We start from the raw sequence: 16,609 nt of genomic DNA, 5'->3' as shown, positions 1-16,609 counted from the left end.
ACATTCATCATCATTGACTATTCACTGTCAATTATTGGATGAATGAATTAATAAGGTGGGTTCAGCTGACATCAATCTTTTGAATTACATCAATTCTTTCCACTAAGTTTTGGGCTGCATTGTGTGCAACAGTTTGGATGTAGTTTGTTTCCCCAAAGTTTCATGTGTTGGAAGCTTGGTCCTTACTGTAGCAGTGTTGAGAGATAGTGGACCTTTAAGAAGTAAAGCCAAGGGGCTGGGGATTTAGCTCAGTGGTTCCGCCACCTGCCTCACAAGTGGAAGGTCTTGAGTTTGATCCCCTGTAAAGCCAAGTAGCAGTTCCTTAGAGGCTCAGGAGTTTGCCTTGCCCTCTGAAGGGCTTATAGAACCCTGCTCTTCTTGATTCCTGTTTGGTGATGAGATTTCTTTCTGTCACATGTGCTTATGCCACTGCCATTGCCACAATGCAATGCAGCCATGAAGGTCCTCACCAGAGCTGAGCAGATGCTGGCATGGTGCAGTTAAACTTCCAAAACTGTGAACTAAGTAAATCTCTTTCCTTTATAAGGTTAGCCCGCCTCAGGTTTTTTATGATAGTAGTGAAAAACAGACTAATGTTGTATATAAAGATTAGCTCTGGATTTTATATCTCTGAGTTCTAATCCTACCCTATTATTTACTAGTTGCATCATCTTGGGAGAATTATACAAACTTCTTATGCTTCAGTTTCCTCATCTGTGAAATAAGGAATGTAATGGCCCTCATAAGACACACATAACTTAGTTTATATGAGTTATTTAGAAATAGTGCATTCCATGTTGCCTTGCATCACGTGTGCGCTGACACACAGTGACTGATAGTGAACACATTTTATGGTTCTGTGAATATTCCCACCTGCACATCCAGTGATATCATGTTGGTAGCTTGAGATAAATTGATTGTGAAAGAAGCATCTATGACACAAAAATTGGTCAATACCATACATCGGGAGCAGCTTGTCAGTATACCATCAGATGACACCAGCAAGTTCTCTATAAATGTTAACATTGTTATTATTATTGCCCAATAAGTACTTCTGCTCTCTGTGGTCTTGAGATTCTGCTAATTAAATAAATAATAGTCTTAATCTTTAATAAACTTGAAGTGATTTTTGGCTTCAGAAACGTCTAATTGATGACTTGCCTTCTTCATTATATTATTTCCATTAGGCTTGTGTTTCATAGACAGTGAATTTCAAAGGATATTAATAGTTACTATGTGCTAAGGGCGTCATAGAAAAACAAGTTGGAATATAATGAAGTAAAAGAGAGAGAGGGAATTGGTTTTGTTTTATCCACTAAAGGTTTTCACAGAGCCTTACCAAGACAATTGCTTTGTGAACCTTGGGAGTGGGAGGTAGAGGAGTTTTGTTTTTTTGTTCTTTTTTGTTTTTTGTTTTTGTTTCTTTTTATGAAGTATCAAGCAAGATTAGTGGCAAATGTTGCTGTGGCAGTGCTTCAGAGACTTTCATAAGCACAGATTTCTGCATGTGAATCAGCACCAGATCCTGTTGAAATGCAGATTCTGATTCTGTGTGTCTAACTGGGGTCTGAGGCCCTGACACCTAAGCTCCTGTCCTCAATTCACACTTGAATTGCAAGGCAGAGAGCAACATAACAGTCAAGAAGAAATACTTCGCATAACAAAGAGCAAGGGCAAAAGGTGTAGGGAAAGTGGGAAGGGTAGGGAAAAGGTAATAAGGGAAAAGAAAAAAATATGAGAAAATTAAAAAATGGAAATAAAGTGTTTGTAAATGGGGAGGGTAGTACGGGTGAAGGGAGGGCAGGGACAAGGGGAAAAAATGAGAACCAAGACCTATCATGTAAAGGTACAAGATCCCAGTAATGAATGTAACTGGACTGTATGACTAAAATATACCAATAAACTCAATAAAGGAAAAAAAATGTCAAAGAGCAAGGGCAGCTGAACCATCCTGCATGTTCTCAAGACCAACTGCTTAATAAGTCTACTCTTTAGAAGGGAAAGGCATCTGAAGAGAAAATTATAGTGAGGCTAAATTTAAATAGACCCAGGACTTAATTTAAGTAAGGCAGGTATTGACAATGTCATCTGAAGCCTAGATGATGAATTCGTTGTTAAAGGGATCCACAGTTAGTTCCAGTCCTTCAATTTACTTACGGACTACAATGGCTTCATTTTTGTTCTTAAAGACTAGGAAAGAGAAGAAAGCCAGGCACAGTATTGGTTCAGACTTAGTTATGATTTTCTCTCTCTCCCACAACCTCAAGTTCCACATTTTATGAATTTAAAAAATAAACCTCTTTAATAATTTAAATTAGAATATAAATGGTAGAAATTGAAAGAGCAAAGTATAGCCAGGGATTAAAAAAAAGAAAAACAAAAACAAAAAGAACCTGGGTCAGATATAGAGACAACACTAGGAAATGTAATCAGCTATTGAAAGGCACCACAAACCTTCCTAACCCTCAAAAACTCATCTTTCTGGCCCCATTTGGGGATCCTCCGGGCCCTGTTCTAGTCTGGGGACTTAATTTTGGCATCTGTGTGACTCTAGAAGTTGGTATCCTCTATCAGCTGCGTAGCCTAGCAGCTCTTCTCTCCTGGTTCTTTGGCAACAGTGTTTCAATAATCTTTGTAGATAGATCACACAATTCCTAAGCATAGAGCCGGGATTAGGCTAATGGAGGCATGATAAGACTCTTCCACAGTATTTCCATCAATGATTCATTTCTGCCAGTTATAGCTTGACATACTTTGATAATTTATTTAAAACAAAAAGGTTAATAGGTCATGACATCTTTGTAGATCAAAACCTTTATCAATGTAATCAATAATTGTGCCTAATTTTATATTCTTCTCTAGTGTTCTTTGGTTTAAGTTCATTTTGCAATTATGCTCTTTCCCTTTTCTTGTTTACTCCCTTATCTTTCTGTGGTAGTTCAGACTACTTCTAGTAATTAAATTTCAAAACCCAAGTGGTTGTTTTGTTAACTAATATTAATTTGTTAACAATATTTTGTTAACTGTTGAGATTAGATTTGTTGCCAGAACTAATAGGCTTTCATCTATGGAGTCTTGTTAATATTTTTGAATTTTTATGGGTCTTGACTTTTCTTCTTATTCTAAAAGCTTTTCTTTTTTTTTTTTTTTTTCACTTTTTAATATTTTAATAAATCACATCAACAATTTTCATTTCCATGTTAAAGAATTATTGCACTGTACAAAGCCCAAACACACTTAAAAATACCAGAGTTATAAGATTTATGAGGTGGGCTAGGGCAGTAGTTTATAGTATCATATGCATTTTTTATTTTTTTTTTATTGAGTTTATTGGTACATTTAGGGATACAGTACAGTTACATTTATTGTTGGGATCATGTACCTTTACATGGCAAGTCTTGATTCTCATTTTTTTCCCCTTACCTCTGCCCTCCCTTCACCCCCTCCTCCCCTCCCCATCTACAAACACTTTATTTGTGATACGTAGGGGAAGAACAAAAAGGGAAAAGAAAAAAATGTGAGAGAATGAAAAGCTAAAAGCTTTTCTTATATTGCTTGTTTTGTTTTCATCTTTTATGTAAATTATCTTATTGGCCACTTAATGATTTCTAGAATTTTTTTTTTAAACCAGGGATCGAACTCAGGTCCTTGCACTTGTGAGGTAGGTGGCAGAACCACTGAGCTAAATCACCAACCCCCTAATACTTTCTAAAAGAAAGTACTTTATATTTCCTTAAGTTTCAAATGTAAGGTATAAAAGCATCCTTAACTTTGACTTGAATAGAGTTGACTCATTACTAAATAAAAATTTGAGATTTAATATTCTTACCACTAACTGCTTAACATTTTTAACTGTGAAATGCATTTGACTCTTTAAATAAAATCAGTGATCAATACTGAAAGTATGAACTACTGGTATGTAGCATTTAGTGTGGTTTTCAAAACTTAAATTTAAGTAGTAACAATTTGTAAATGAGTCACTTCTCATAAAAATCTTCCCAAATGTCCTGTTATAACACATTCACATTCCTGCTTTTCTCTTCTGTTACAAGATTTTTTGGATAATAAGCATTCATAGGTGTTTCTTGTTCCAAAGTTTGGATTCAACAATAGTTAAAAATTAGCTTTAAAATATCATAAAACAACTATTCAGTGCTTAACAGAACTGTAGAGAACATTTTTTTTTCATGTTTCAGCCCTGTGTTTTATTGCTCTTGTCTTATCTAGTGGGATTGTAGTATATGTCAGATGGTTCTCTTCATTATTATGAAAAATGAAACAAAAGATGCTTTTATCCATTACATTAAATCCTCAAATAGCCAAAATATATACACACGGCACCAGAGGAGCAGGGTGTTTTCCTTTTTCTAGTTTAGTTTAAAAGTGCAGCACAGACAGGGCTAAATCCAGCTGGGAGTACTGTAGATCACAGTGTTATTAGTCAAGCAGACCTGAAATCCCTATCTGGAGTAGAATATTTACAAGTAAGGTTAAGCTGAACCATATATTTGATGGTCTTGCCTTAAATCTTCTCCTTTGAAAGTTATGATAACTTCTTGGTAACTAAGTGGTTGTATTTTTTTTTTTATCTATGATGCATTCGTTGTTTAATTTGAAACCATCTGACATTTTCATCTTAATCAAAAATTTTATATTACACACATAAAATCCCACATATAAACAATAGTCCAAGTGTATGATCCTACTTACTCATCTGATTTTTGTAATTAAAATGTTTTATCATTTGAAATATACTTTTAAATCATATTTATTATATTTAAAAAATCATCTTCAGTAGTAACTCAGTATAATCACTTGTAAGTAGCTTCTTGATTGTTATTTTTCAAAATGGGTAATTATATCTATAAATCTGTGAGCTTAATCAAATAAATTAGCAGTTAATTAGCATTTATAATAGCTTGTATTTATGTACATGCAATATTTTTCTACGATGATTTTACCAAAAGATTTACTTAAAAGCAAATAATAATATAATAATAAAGCACTCAATAGTAAATGAAAAGATTTTAAATTGCACTTTATATTTTCAATTATTATTTTAAATTATTTAATAAAAACACCCCATCATTTTTTTCTCACTGTCCTTTCCTCAAAAGCCTATCTACATTTTAATCTATTAGCGTACTCAACCTTATTCATGTAAACAACCTTAACACTTGAAAATAGAACAGAGGACTAGATGCAACTCATATTTGAAATATGTGTTGGGTTTTATGGACTGCATTTGACAGAAACATCCAAAATCTCTGATCTTCTGTTTGATCACCTGCTATCAGTACCATTTATTGGCTTGGGTCACATCTATTTTTAGGCATTATGAACAGCGTAACAATTATGCAAAGACACAATATAAAGTCAGATCTTTCACACTGAATGTTAGGCTATAGTTTTGATTGAGAGAAAAGTCATTCTATTCTCTTGCAAACTGGCCATGGTGTTTTGTACTACTGCTTTTAGAAGAATTAGGATTCTACCCTCCTGAGTACAGAGATGCTTTGGTTTAATATATTTACAATCTTATTTAACTGTGAATGAAAAAATAAAATATTTCCAGTAAATCTAGAGTTGGAAAAATTTCCAAATGATACAGGTATATTTATGGAACCCAAGGCTTTTACACTGAGCCTTTTAAAAATAAAAAATAAAAAAATTTTAATTTTGAGACAAAGTCTTATTAAGTAGCTAAGTTGCCCAGGCTAGGCTCAAAGTTGTACACTCCTTGTTCAGCTTCCCAGAGCTGATAGTTATGTGCCGCCATGCTTGGCTTAGTGGACAAATTTTTATAGTTCAATATTATAGCTCTCCAGGAGATTGCTGGTTTCTATAACTTAACCCATATCTGAAAGGCAACCAGCTAAGTGACCCAGCTGCCTGCTGACCATCTGCCCTGCTAGAATGGAGAGACTTTGAGTTCCTTGCTGAAGACTACAATTTGGTTTCATTGCTTCATAGGATCCACCCGGTATCTCTATGGCTGGGACACTGTCCAGCATCTCAGAAAACATGGTACTTGCAGTTTTATCTGATTGCAAAAGATTTTGCGTCTGGCTTTAGTATATATAAAGTAAATGTACCTGCAGTCATTAGCCCCAGCTCCTGGCTTGTTCCCCCGTGATTTCTTCAGCTCTCTCAGAATAAATGGTCTGTGTCTATGTGAATGTACAAAATAATATAAATTGTTCCTTAGTACTCTGCCATTATATATGGAGTGTATATTTGAAAATATGTGTCATATCAGGAGAGTGGAGGGTGCCAAGATGTCTACGTCTAGATCAAGCAAGTCTAGCATGGTGGGTGCACACAATGAAGTTGATAAGAAGCCATTAGAGGTGCTGTGCTAGCTGCACATGTGGTAACAGTTTTATCTTGTAAACATAGTACCCAGTGGGAAACAGTAAGAGACACAAAGCCACAAAATGATATCATTCACATTAAAAAAAAACAACAACAACACTTAAAACACGGTTCCAGCATAATACAAGGACATATGTAGATATATTAACTGGAGTGGGCATTTCCTGAGGATAGTGAGGGAATAAACATCAGAATCAGGATAAAGGGGAAAATAAGATGAGAGAAGGACCTTGAAGCAATCAGTGATGAGATGTGTGATTGATTCATACTTTCTACTGAATATCAAAAGAAAAAGGAGAGATATGAGACTTTTTTTCAAATCTCAAAAAAAACAACAACAAACTAAATGCAACAAAAGGCTCACACCGATTTCTGAGGGATTACTATTTAGATTTTATATTTATTATGATCACTGAAGCCACCCTACACAATCAACACATATTATCTGTAGTAAACTTCATACATGTCATCAATATTAGGACGTTAATTGTATGGCTGAAAGTGATGCCACGTATGCTGGGACCAGCAAGAAGGGCATGGCCAGTTATCATACAGGTGCTTCTGCCACAGTGAAGTTTTCCACATGATAGAACTAAACCTAATATTTGTGACAATTATCTAAAGCCTCTCGTGCTATATGACTATCAAGTGTGAATACAAGGTTGACATTTGCATTCTACCTTAACAGCTATATTTATTACTCTTTGTTCTTAAAAGTTTGTGTTCTAGAGAATTTGTTTTCTATCTATTCAAATAATGAGATTACCTTTCATTAAAATTCAACTTGAACATTTCAGCAAAGATATTCTCAATAGACAGTGGTTGATGGAAAATAGGAATAGAAAGAAATAATTTACTTTGACATAAAATGTGGGAACCACAGTTTCTTATATAGTGATATTAATTAGATTTTTGCTTCTTTCTCACTCTTACCAAATTTAAATTACACGCAGTAAGTCATGCAGCCCACACCCCTAAGGAGCCCATTGAAGGGAGTGGCTAGTGCTTAGGACAGTGCGGTTTTGCCTTAACTGCTTTTAAAACAAAATTCCATTTGCTGTTCATTTGCTCCAGCCGCTCTTTTTTGAATCTGTCTTGAAAAGAAGAGTGGTTATCTTCATCCTCTGTCTCGGAGATGATCTCCATTTTCTGAATGATGAGTTTAATTAGCTCATGCTGCTTTTCCAAGAGAGTAGAGAGGTCTTTTAGCCTAAAAAAAAAAAAAAATAGTATGTTTTGTGAATTTATTTTCAATTCTTCTCTTGCCTCTGAATGCAGAAAGATATAAGTGCTAGAAGTGTTTTAGATCAGATTAACTAAGTAGATTGCAGCCTCACTGTATTCATAATCCATTCACCAAATACATAGTTTTGAAATTTAAATGATTTTTCCAAAGTCACGTAATTAGTTCTTGGCTAGTATATTACTGTTTCCAGATTACAGATGAAGCTTTACACAGAAAAGTTAAGCACCTTTCCCTAGGGTCATAGAGTTAGTAAATAGTTGAATAGGGTTTTTAATTCAAATAAACAAACCCTACACTCCTCCTGTTTAATTACTGTCTTCCTTATAATTGTCCCATGGATCTTCAAAGGTTGTAAGAGGTTTTCAGTATAAAGTCATGCAACTCATGAATGGCAATGTTTTCAAGAGTATGGAAATCAGCATTTCAATCTTCACTCATTTGTTCTTTGAAAAGCGAACTGGGCAATAGCAGCAATAAGTTTTTAGGTAAAAAAGATGTCTCACAATTCTCAGTATACTACCTATGCAGTAAAAAAGACCTAATTAAACACAAAAAATACAGACTGATATATAATAAAACTGTATACTCTGCATTTTTATTTAAGAGTTTTAATTTCTCAAATACAAATAGAGGGAAAAATACGTACCGGTATTTCTGTTTCAACATTTCTAATTCTAAACATGTATCAGTATTTGGTATTTCTTGTCTTGTTTCTTGGATGCCAAAAAAATAATGAAATAAACGCTGTGGGATAAGACATAATAGTTACACAAGTTGATTCACTTTGGGAAATATGTCCTGTACATTTGCCAAAATCCCACTACCACTCCAGGCTCAATAGAATAAATATTCATAAACTGCACCTGAGGCCCTCAAAGATATTGCAAACTGCTCTGAGGAACAGTCACTAAAAAGCTGTACAGTGAAGTCTTCCATAAAAGAAAAAGAAAAGTTGTTTAAATAATAAAGAAGACATGAAAAGGGCTGAAACACTGTTTATGAGAGGGCTGAACTGAATCATTTTGTAAAACCTCATTTAAAATGTTCATTATGGGTAGCCCTATTCTTTATAAGATTTCTTGATTCTTCAAAACTCCTTTGTAACTTTATCCAACACAACTGAACCCAGGGACAAAATTCACATATAGAAATTTATAAAATATAGTTTTAGTGACTTATCTTTAAGTTTAGTGTCACGTGTGTGTGTGTGTGTGTGTGTGTGTGTGTGTGCAGTGCTAGGGATTGCATCTAGGCCTTGTGTATGTCAGGTAAGCATTGTAGCACTGAGCCACACCCTCAGCTCAATTTAGTGTTTTTTAAACCCTGGACTGAAGAAGGTCAAGGGCAGATACAGACGTGAAATGACCAAGAATGACATAATTCTAGGAGTGTAGGCAAGAGATGGTCACTTACACAGGCCACCAGGAATAAAGAATAAAGAGATGGTATTCAGCTTAATCACTGTGTAGATTTTCTGTAGTGGATGTTCCTCACATATATGCATGTGTGGGTTTATTGTATGTTCTGCATATATGTTAGACATATATACACATATGTGTGTACATTTATCTACACATATAAATGTAGGTGGTGTTTAGGACAAATAAAGTATACTTGAAACAACACTGGAAAAGTGTGGCTAGTTCACTCAACTGTTCTCATAAGAACATGGGGTATTTAATAAACACGCTACAGAAGAGCTACCTGGAAATGGAGAACAAGTATCTCCCTCCACAGTGCCTGGGACTTTCACATTATGTTAATCCCTAACCTTTAAAAAGTACATTAATTTCTTTCCCACAGGAAGAGTAGAATCAAAGTAAAGGTACTGTAGGGATAACACAATGGGTGGATGTCGAGGTTGTTATTTGCAGAGTGTACTTACTAACATCCTTCCATGTCTGGGCCGATTGGGATACACGACGATGGACTTCTGATCAACTTTGCGCAAGAACCAAAGGGGCAGCTTTTTTTCTAAGCTTGTATGAAGTTCTACCTAAAAGGCATTTTATATGGGTTGGCTGAAATATTTATTAGTATCTGGAAAGCTTACAGAGTACAGATGCCATTATTAGTACAACAAAATGAAAACTGATTGCTGTGTCCTGATTTATATACAGCAGTTGGGCTGGGCAGATTCCCTGTCTCCCAACTCAGTCACAGACCCCTACCTGTCACCTCATCTACCAACAAGACAAGGAAAACATTGGGGGGGACAAGTTTTAAAGAAATTACTTTAACACAGCCAGTGTTTATTGTTCAAAGACTATGATCAAAATTGGAGCTATAAGTAGGAAAAAGACATTAAAATACTACAAAATACACACAGCTAGAAAGTGGAAAAAGTGTGAATGATGTGAATATATACCAAGAATAAGAAAGAATCGAGGGTTGAACTGGGGGAACACAAAGATAAGCAGTAAAAAAAATGAGAACCAGTATATCTAAGAGTATTCAATGAATTTTAGCTCAGACAAGTTTGGGTGCATCCAGGATGGTTATGGCTGTCAACTTCAGTGAATTTTAATACTACTCTATCAGGTGTAAGACATTTTATTCATGACATGTATTAAGTATACTTTTTATTTTCAGAGATACAATATTTTATCTCATCAGTGTTTCTGCTTTGAATTTACATTGAATTTAATTCTCATATTTTCAAACTTTCTTTTTGTATTTCCAAATTTATCTTTTACTCTTTTAAAATAGCCATTCACTTTATGTATGTATGTGTGTTTGTGTCTGTTGTTTAGATATGCTTATTGTCACTACCATACAGTGAGGTTTGCTTTCAAATCTAAAGCCATACACTTTTCAATACACAGGAATTTAGGTGGTTTACAGTCATAAAAAGTGAGATGGTAAGAACTTCCCAAACTGTACTGTTTAAAACTGTAGTCCCCACTGCTCCCTGTAAGACACACTCATTATCTTTGTCTTCTTGATATTTTTATAGTGCCCACCACCCTTAATACACTGTATCTTAGTTTCACTTTCAAGAAAAAAATATGTACTCTTGTACTTTGTTTACAATACCAGTTAGGTATTTTCTTCATTTTCTATAATAATTTTCAGATTTCTTTTCCTCCATTGGAGCTTTAGGATAATATTCCTTTCCCCTTCCCATATATTTTTTCGAGTTCACATATTATTGTTATGCAAAGCCAGTTGAAAAAGATTTATTCAACTCCAGTGTTGGCCAACAGTTAAAGGACGTTGTGTGTCTTAAATCTGTTCCTTGACTACGTAGGGCAGCCCGATTAGAGCCTGGGGAGGGTGGCAAGCAAAAGCTCCACATAGCGGCACAGTTTGTGATAGCTAAAACTTGGAAACAGACCATTTGCCCATCAGTTGGAAACTAGATAAAGAAGATGTGGTTTTTCTATAAAATGGAATACTACTAAGCCATAAAGAATGAGAAATTAGATTTATTTATAGGAAAATGGATACTTATTGAGGATATACACTTAAGTGAAATAAATAAGTCACACATGTATAAATACCGAATAGTTTCTCTGGTGCGAAAAACTATAATAGTACATAAGATTCTAGTGAAATAATTGACAATGTGAAATAGGAAGAAAGGGGCTAAAGGTGTAGGGAAAGCAGGAAGGGTAGGGGAATGGTAATGATGGAAAAGAAAAAAAATAGGAGAAAATGAAAAAATGGAAATAAAGTGTTTGTAAATGGGGAGGGGAGAAAGCCTTGAAGGGAGGGGAAGGACAAGGGGTAAAACTGAGAACCAAGACCTGTCATGCAAAGGTACAAGAGCCCAATAATGGATGTAACTGTACTGTATCCCTAACATGTACCAATAAACTCAATGAGAAAAAAATGAGACTCTTGGAGAGAAAAAAAATAAATGCTCCACATCTAATATGAGGTCTGGTGGGACCCACTGGGTACGGCTACATCTTCACCTCCACTCTCTGTAAAGTTTCTACATTGAAGAATAGGATGTGTTCTGTGGATTCCCTTTCCTAATTTACAGAATGGAAAGAAATATTTATGGAATGTCTACAGCTGTCAGCACTCTGTGGAAAGCACAGATAACATTGTTAAAAAGCAACCAAACTGCTCCAAACCCCTCAAAGTGTAATTGCCATCCCTAAGGAACCCACAGTTCCCATAATGAAAATATCATCCAGCACTCAGTATCCCAGGATCGCTGTAGCTCCTCATGCTTGTGAGATGATTGGGGAAAAGATTAAATGGCCTTGAATGGCACACACTGCTGCCCACTCCCTTCCATCCCTGTGTTCTGTTGCGAGCTCTGATTTGGGCTTTTAAATGGATTCAGAGAATTGCTTAAGAAATAGCTCAAGGGGTAAAAGAAGCAAATGTTTCCCTGACTCTGGTCAGTGCCAATCTTGGTCCAAAGCAAGAAGAGATGCTGTGGGGTCCTCAGTGCTCTTTGGTTTCATGGAACAAACACAATATAGAATGACACTTTTGCAATCAACCATACTGCTTTCACAAGACATTGTATCTAGTGTGTTTGCTTATGTTATTCTTCTTAGTCATTTCCCCTGGCATTTTGAAGAGTTACTAAGACAATTATGAGGCACTGTACTGCTGAGAGGCCTGTCAACGTGGTTGTATGCTTTCTCCTTATGTGCCCACCTGGAGCCCTAAACTCATCTTTGTTAGATTAATAACCCATCATTAAGTCTTCCTTCCTCCAGTCCTTCCCCAGTAAAACAGATAAAGCTCGTATCATCCTAAAAACAGTACCATTTTCATTTCCATTTTCTATGGACTAACAAAACAGCTTGAAATACTTCATCATGTACCTCCACTTATTTCAAATCTAAGCTCTTCCTTGTGTTTGAATAAAACTCTGGGACATGCTGGTCATGATTGCACTAGAATCTTCTAGGAGAGGGGCCTTGTTACAGCATTTCAGCCATTTCCCCCAGTTCTGCTTTGGCTCCTTGTTCTCAGTGGGGCAGTCCTTTCTGGAACACTCTCACTGTCCTTTGAAAGCTCACCATCTTTTTTTATTTTCTCTCATTGAGTTTATTGGTACATTTTAGGTATACAGCACAGTTACATTCATCATTGGGATCTTGTACCTTTACATGACAGGTCTTGGTTCTCATTCTTTCCCCTTGTCCCTGCCCTCCCTTCACCCACTCCTAGCTCACCATCTTTTAATACTGACTCATTCCACCTCCCCTGTGTAGCATTCCTTTCATTATTTTTGCATTATTTTCTGTACCAGATAAACATTTAGTTATGTTTTTCATTCTCTGAGTGTCCCAGGCTCTCTGTACAATGCAAAATTCAGTCACAGAGCACAGAATTTGAGAAAGATTCTAAGTTGATTTTATATTTAATTTTCTGAATGTTTAGCTCATGTGATAAGTAGGCATATTTTACTTAATAAAATCAGAGGTCATATCCCTTCATTTCCTCTGGTTTCCCATGCTAAGTTGTATTGCGCTTTTGTATATGTCACATGTTGGAACATTGTTTGCTGAACAAATAAAGGCAAATATATAGCAGAATAAAAATCAGAACTGTGAACAAGAAAAGGAAAGATGAACATGAAAGGAAAGTTCTATTTTAGCATGGATTTTTCTTTCTCTCTAAATGGCCTAAATTTCTGAATGCATATATTCAACTAATCATTGGGTATTCTTTTTTGTTGTTTTGGTTTTTGAGACATGTTCTCACTATGTAGTTGATACTGGCCTGGAACTCACTATGTAGCCCAGGCTGGTCTTGAACTCACAGCGATCGTCCTGCCTCAGCCTCTTGAGTGCTGGAATTACAGGCGTGCACCACCATGCCCTGCTTCATCAGGTATTCTTAAAGCACCAAATTTCCCATTCAAATTTGAAATTTAAAGACAATACAATTGAAAGCATAGAAATAATTGGGTTGTATGACGTGTGACTACCTCACAAGATTCAGTAGCCAAGTGCCTGTCCAGAAACCTCTGATTCTAGAAAATTTTATATCATATTATCCAGAAAAATAAGAGGATATCACAAAAGAGCAACACTTCATGGATACAGTTAAAACTTCAATATAAAACATGCTGTTGGATACCCAGCAGAGGGATGGCTGGGTCAAATGGAACCTCAAGTCCCAGCTCTTTCCAAAAGAATTAAAAGAATCATACCACAGTGATATATGCACACCAATGTTTAAAGTGGCATAGTTTGTAATAGCTAAAACTCGGAAACAGACCATTTGCCCATCTGTTGGAAACTGGATAAAGAAGATGTGGTTTTTCTATAAAATGGAATACTACTCAGCCATAAAGAATGAGAAATTAGAGTCATTCATAGGAAAGTGGGTACATATTGAGGATATACTGTTAAGTGAAATAAATAAATCACACATGTGTAAAAATACCGAATAGTTTCTCTGATGTGAAAAACTATAATAATACACAAGATCCTAATGGGATAATTAATAATGTGAAACAGGAAGAAAAGGGCTAAAGTTGTAGGGAAAGTGGGTGTTGTACCCATATCTCAGTTTCCCCAAGGACCACCAGAAAAACGAGTCCGCTGCAAGTACAAGAGAAGTTTATTTCAGGTTCAAACTTGGACCCTTGTCAGCCAGGGAGCAAGACCCCAGAATTGCGATTACAGCAGGGTTATATAGGGTTAAGGTGGCTTGAAATCCTCTATTCTATTGGGTGTTGCTGGGGTGTTAGCGAAACGGGAAGAAGTGTTAAGTCTAGGGGAGGGGGAGTTTGGTGAAGGTTAGGGAGTTTGGATCCTTTCCTGCAGGTGGGGGTTATCTGCATAGACCATCCTGTTTTTCCAGACCGTCCTCTTTTTCTCCTTCTTTTCAAGGTTGGAATAGCCTCGCTCACCCACTTGGTTCTGCTCTTATCTCAACTAAGCAAGCTAAACAAATTTCTGCTGCCTGAGCCCGTGGGGGGGAGGCAAGTCTGACACGATGGCTTTTTAGCCCAAAATGGAGTAACTTTGGCCTTAGTAAAAATGGAGAAACTTTGGCTCTTCAGTGGGAAGGGTAGGGGAAAGGGAATAAGGGAAAAGAAAAAAATATGAGAAAATGAAAAAATGGAAATAAAGTGTTTGTAAATGGGGAGAGGGGGTGAAAGGAGGGCAGGGACAAGGGAAAAAATGAGAACCAAGACTTGTCATGTGAAGGTACAAGATCCCAGTAATGAATGTAACTGTATTGTATACCTAGATTGTACCAATAAACTCAATAAAAACAAAAACAAAAAAACAAACCATGTTGTTGGAATTCTGTAATTCCATGTCAAAATATCAAGCACCTCTTTGAACAGCCGGGATAGACAAAATACAGCACTTTACATCTGTGAAGTTCTCGGTCTAGCAGCCAGGTATCTGTTTGGCCACATGTTGACATAAAAAGGGGTTCAGGTAATTTCTCAATTTCTCTGATGAGATTGCTCTAGGGTAACTTTTCACCACTCTTGATACTTTGATTATAGCAGATATACCAGAAAACACACAGGTACAGGATTGCATAGTTCAGCACTGAGAAAACATCCACATTAAACAACACTCTTCTCAGAAAATCAACTATTCCTATATGCAAATAATTATGATAGTGTTAATTTCCATAAATGTTAAATAAATATAATACTTACTTGCATAGCAATCCTCTTCAAAGATGCATGTTTCTGGACTTCAGCAATGTCACCAACTGCTAAACCAATCTAAAGTATGACACAAAATTTAACCATACCACTGTAAATGTCCATTTAAAAATATACTTGGTCCATTCTGTCTTTTATAGCAAAATATCTTAAACTGAGTATTCATATGCACCATAAATTCACAGTTTTAGAGGCTGGGAAACCAGAAATGAAGCCACCACAGGATTTGGTGTCTGCTGAGGGACCATTCCTCATAGTGTCTTCTATGAGTTCTCTCAATGTAGAAGCCAAAAAGGATCTAAGAAAATCCTTCATGTCACAATCCTATTCGTAAAGGCTTATGGTTTAGTCATCTCTCAAAGGCCTCACCTTCTAATACCATCACACTGATTAGGTCAACGTGTAAATTTTGGAGAGCTGTAAACATTTGAACCATAGGAAGAGCTCTCCGGCCAAAGTGGAGGAGTGGACATGTGGTTTCCTAGTATTGGCTGAGTAATATTTGCTGATACAGTGTAGAGAAAACTGCAAAGCCTACATAATTTTGCTGGATGAACAGTGAGAAAATGTATTAGAGAAATTTCAGACACACTCAGGGCCACAAGTGAGCAGCAGAGGCTTTATTTTGCAGTATTATGTTTTTTGATATTTTATTTTACAATCCTGGGATTGAACCCAGAGCCTCCTCTCTCAGCGGCATCTTCTGCCCCTCCCTTTTTTTTTTACTGTTTATTTCGAACCAAGGTCTCAATAAGTAACTAAGTTTCCCAGGATGGGCTTGAACTTGTGATTCTCCTGCCTTAGCCTTCAGAGTTCTGGGATTATAGGCATGTGCTAACATGACCATTCTTTGATATTTTAATTTACAAGCCTTTAGAAGGAGGTTCTCTCCAAGTCACAAGAGACCCTATCAAAACCAATAATCTCCTACTTAACTGCTTCACACAAAAAAAGGATGTAGAAAACATGCAAAAATGGATTTTTAAAAAGTCCCTATGTGACTTCGGGCTCTCCGTGGACCTGGAGCTGTGATTCACTCCTGCCTGCTTTAGCCAACACACTCATCTCTACCTTTGACCTGGTTACATAAGACCTTTGTATTACAGACTCTTCCCTGCTCAAATATCTAATCAGAGAGAAATTCAAGGGTGCAGGCAACCTCAATGAAGGTGTTTGCCTACTCCCCGACCCCATGTCCAACCCTAAAGCAGCCTGCACCTTCATCTTCATTGTCTTACTCTGTTTCCCAGTTTTTCATAGCTTTGTACTCTCATTATATTGTGCTATTCATAATCATGTAAGGACCAGGCATTGCTATGTTTTGTTCACTACTATTTCTAAGAACCTGCAACAATGCTTAGCAATTAGAAAGT

At 36.3% G+C, this 16,609-nt stretch overlaps 1 protein-coding gene across 3 annotated transcripts in view; it reads right to left on the bottom strand.

Annotated features, from left to right (window-relative positions):
• Positions 1-5,700: 5,700 nt before the first annotated feature.
• The window catches only part of Trpa1 (transient receptor potential cation channel subfamily A member 1), a 54,739-nt gene continuing 43,830 nt past the window's right edge, over positions 5,701-16,609 (bottom strand). For all 3 annotated transcript variants that reach the window (XM_033760565.1, XM_033760567.1, XM_033760568.1), the window contains 4 exons: positions 15,228-15,296; positions 9,507-9,617; positions 8,268-8,365; positions 5,701-7,585 (listed from right to left, as the gene is read on the bottom strand). In XM_033760565.1, the coding sequence (XP_033616456.1) occupies positions 7,375-7,585; positions 8,268-8,365; positions 9,507-9,617; positions 15,228-15,296 (489 nt within the window). In that variant the 3' untranslated portion in view covers positions 5,701-7,374. The remainder of the gene's footprint in view (positions 7,586-8,267; positions 8,366-9,506; positions 9,618-15,227; positions 15,297-16,609) is intronic.

The sequence above is a fragment of the Fukomys damarensis genome, unplaced genomic scaffold, assembly GCF_012274545.1.
Source record: "Fukomys damarensis isolate Sample0158 unplaced genomic scaffold, DMR_v1.0_HiC HiC_scaffold_5, whole genome shotgun sequence".
Taxonomy (NCBI): Eukaryota; Metazoa; Chordata; class Mammalia; order Rodentia; family Bathyergidae; genus Fukomys; species Fukomys damarensis.
Note: the sequence above shows the minus strand (reverse complement) of the source record. Positions and strands in the feature narration are given on the sequence as shown.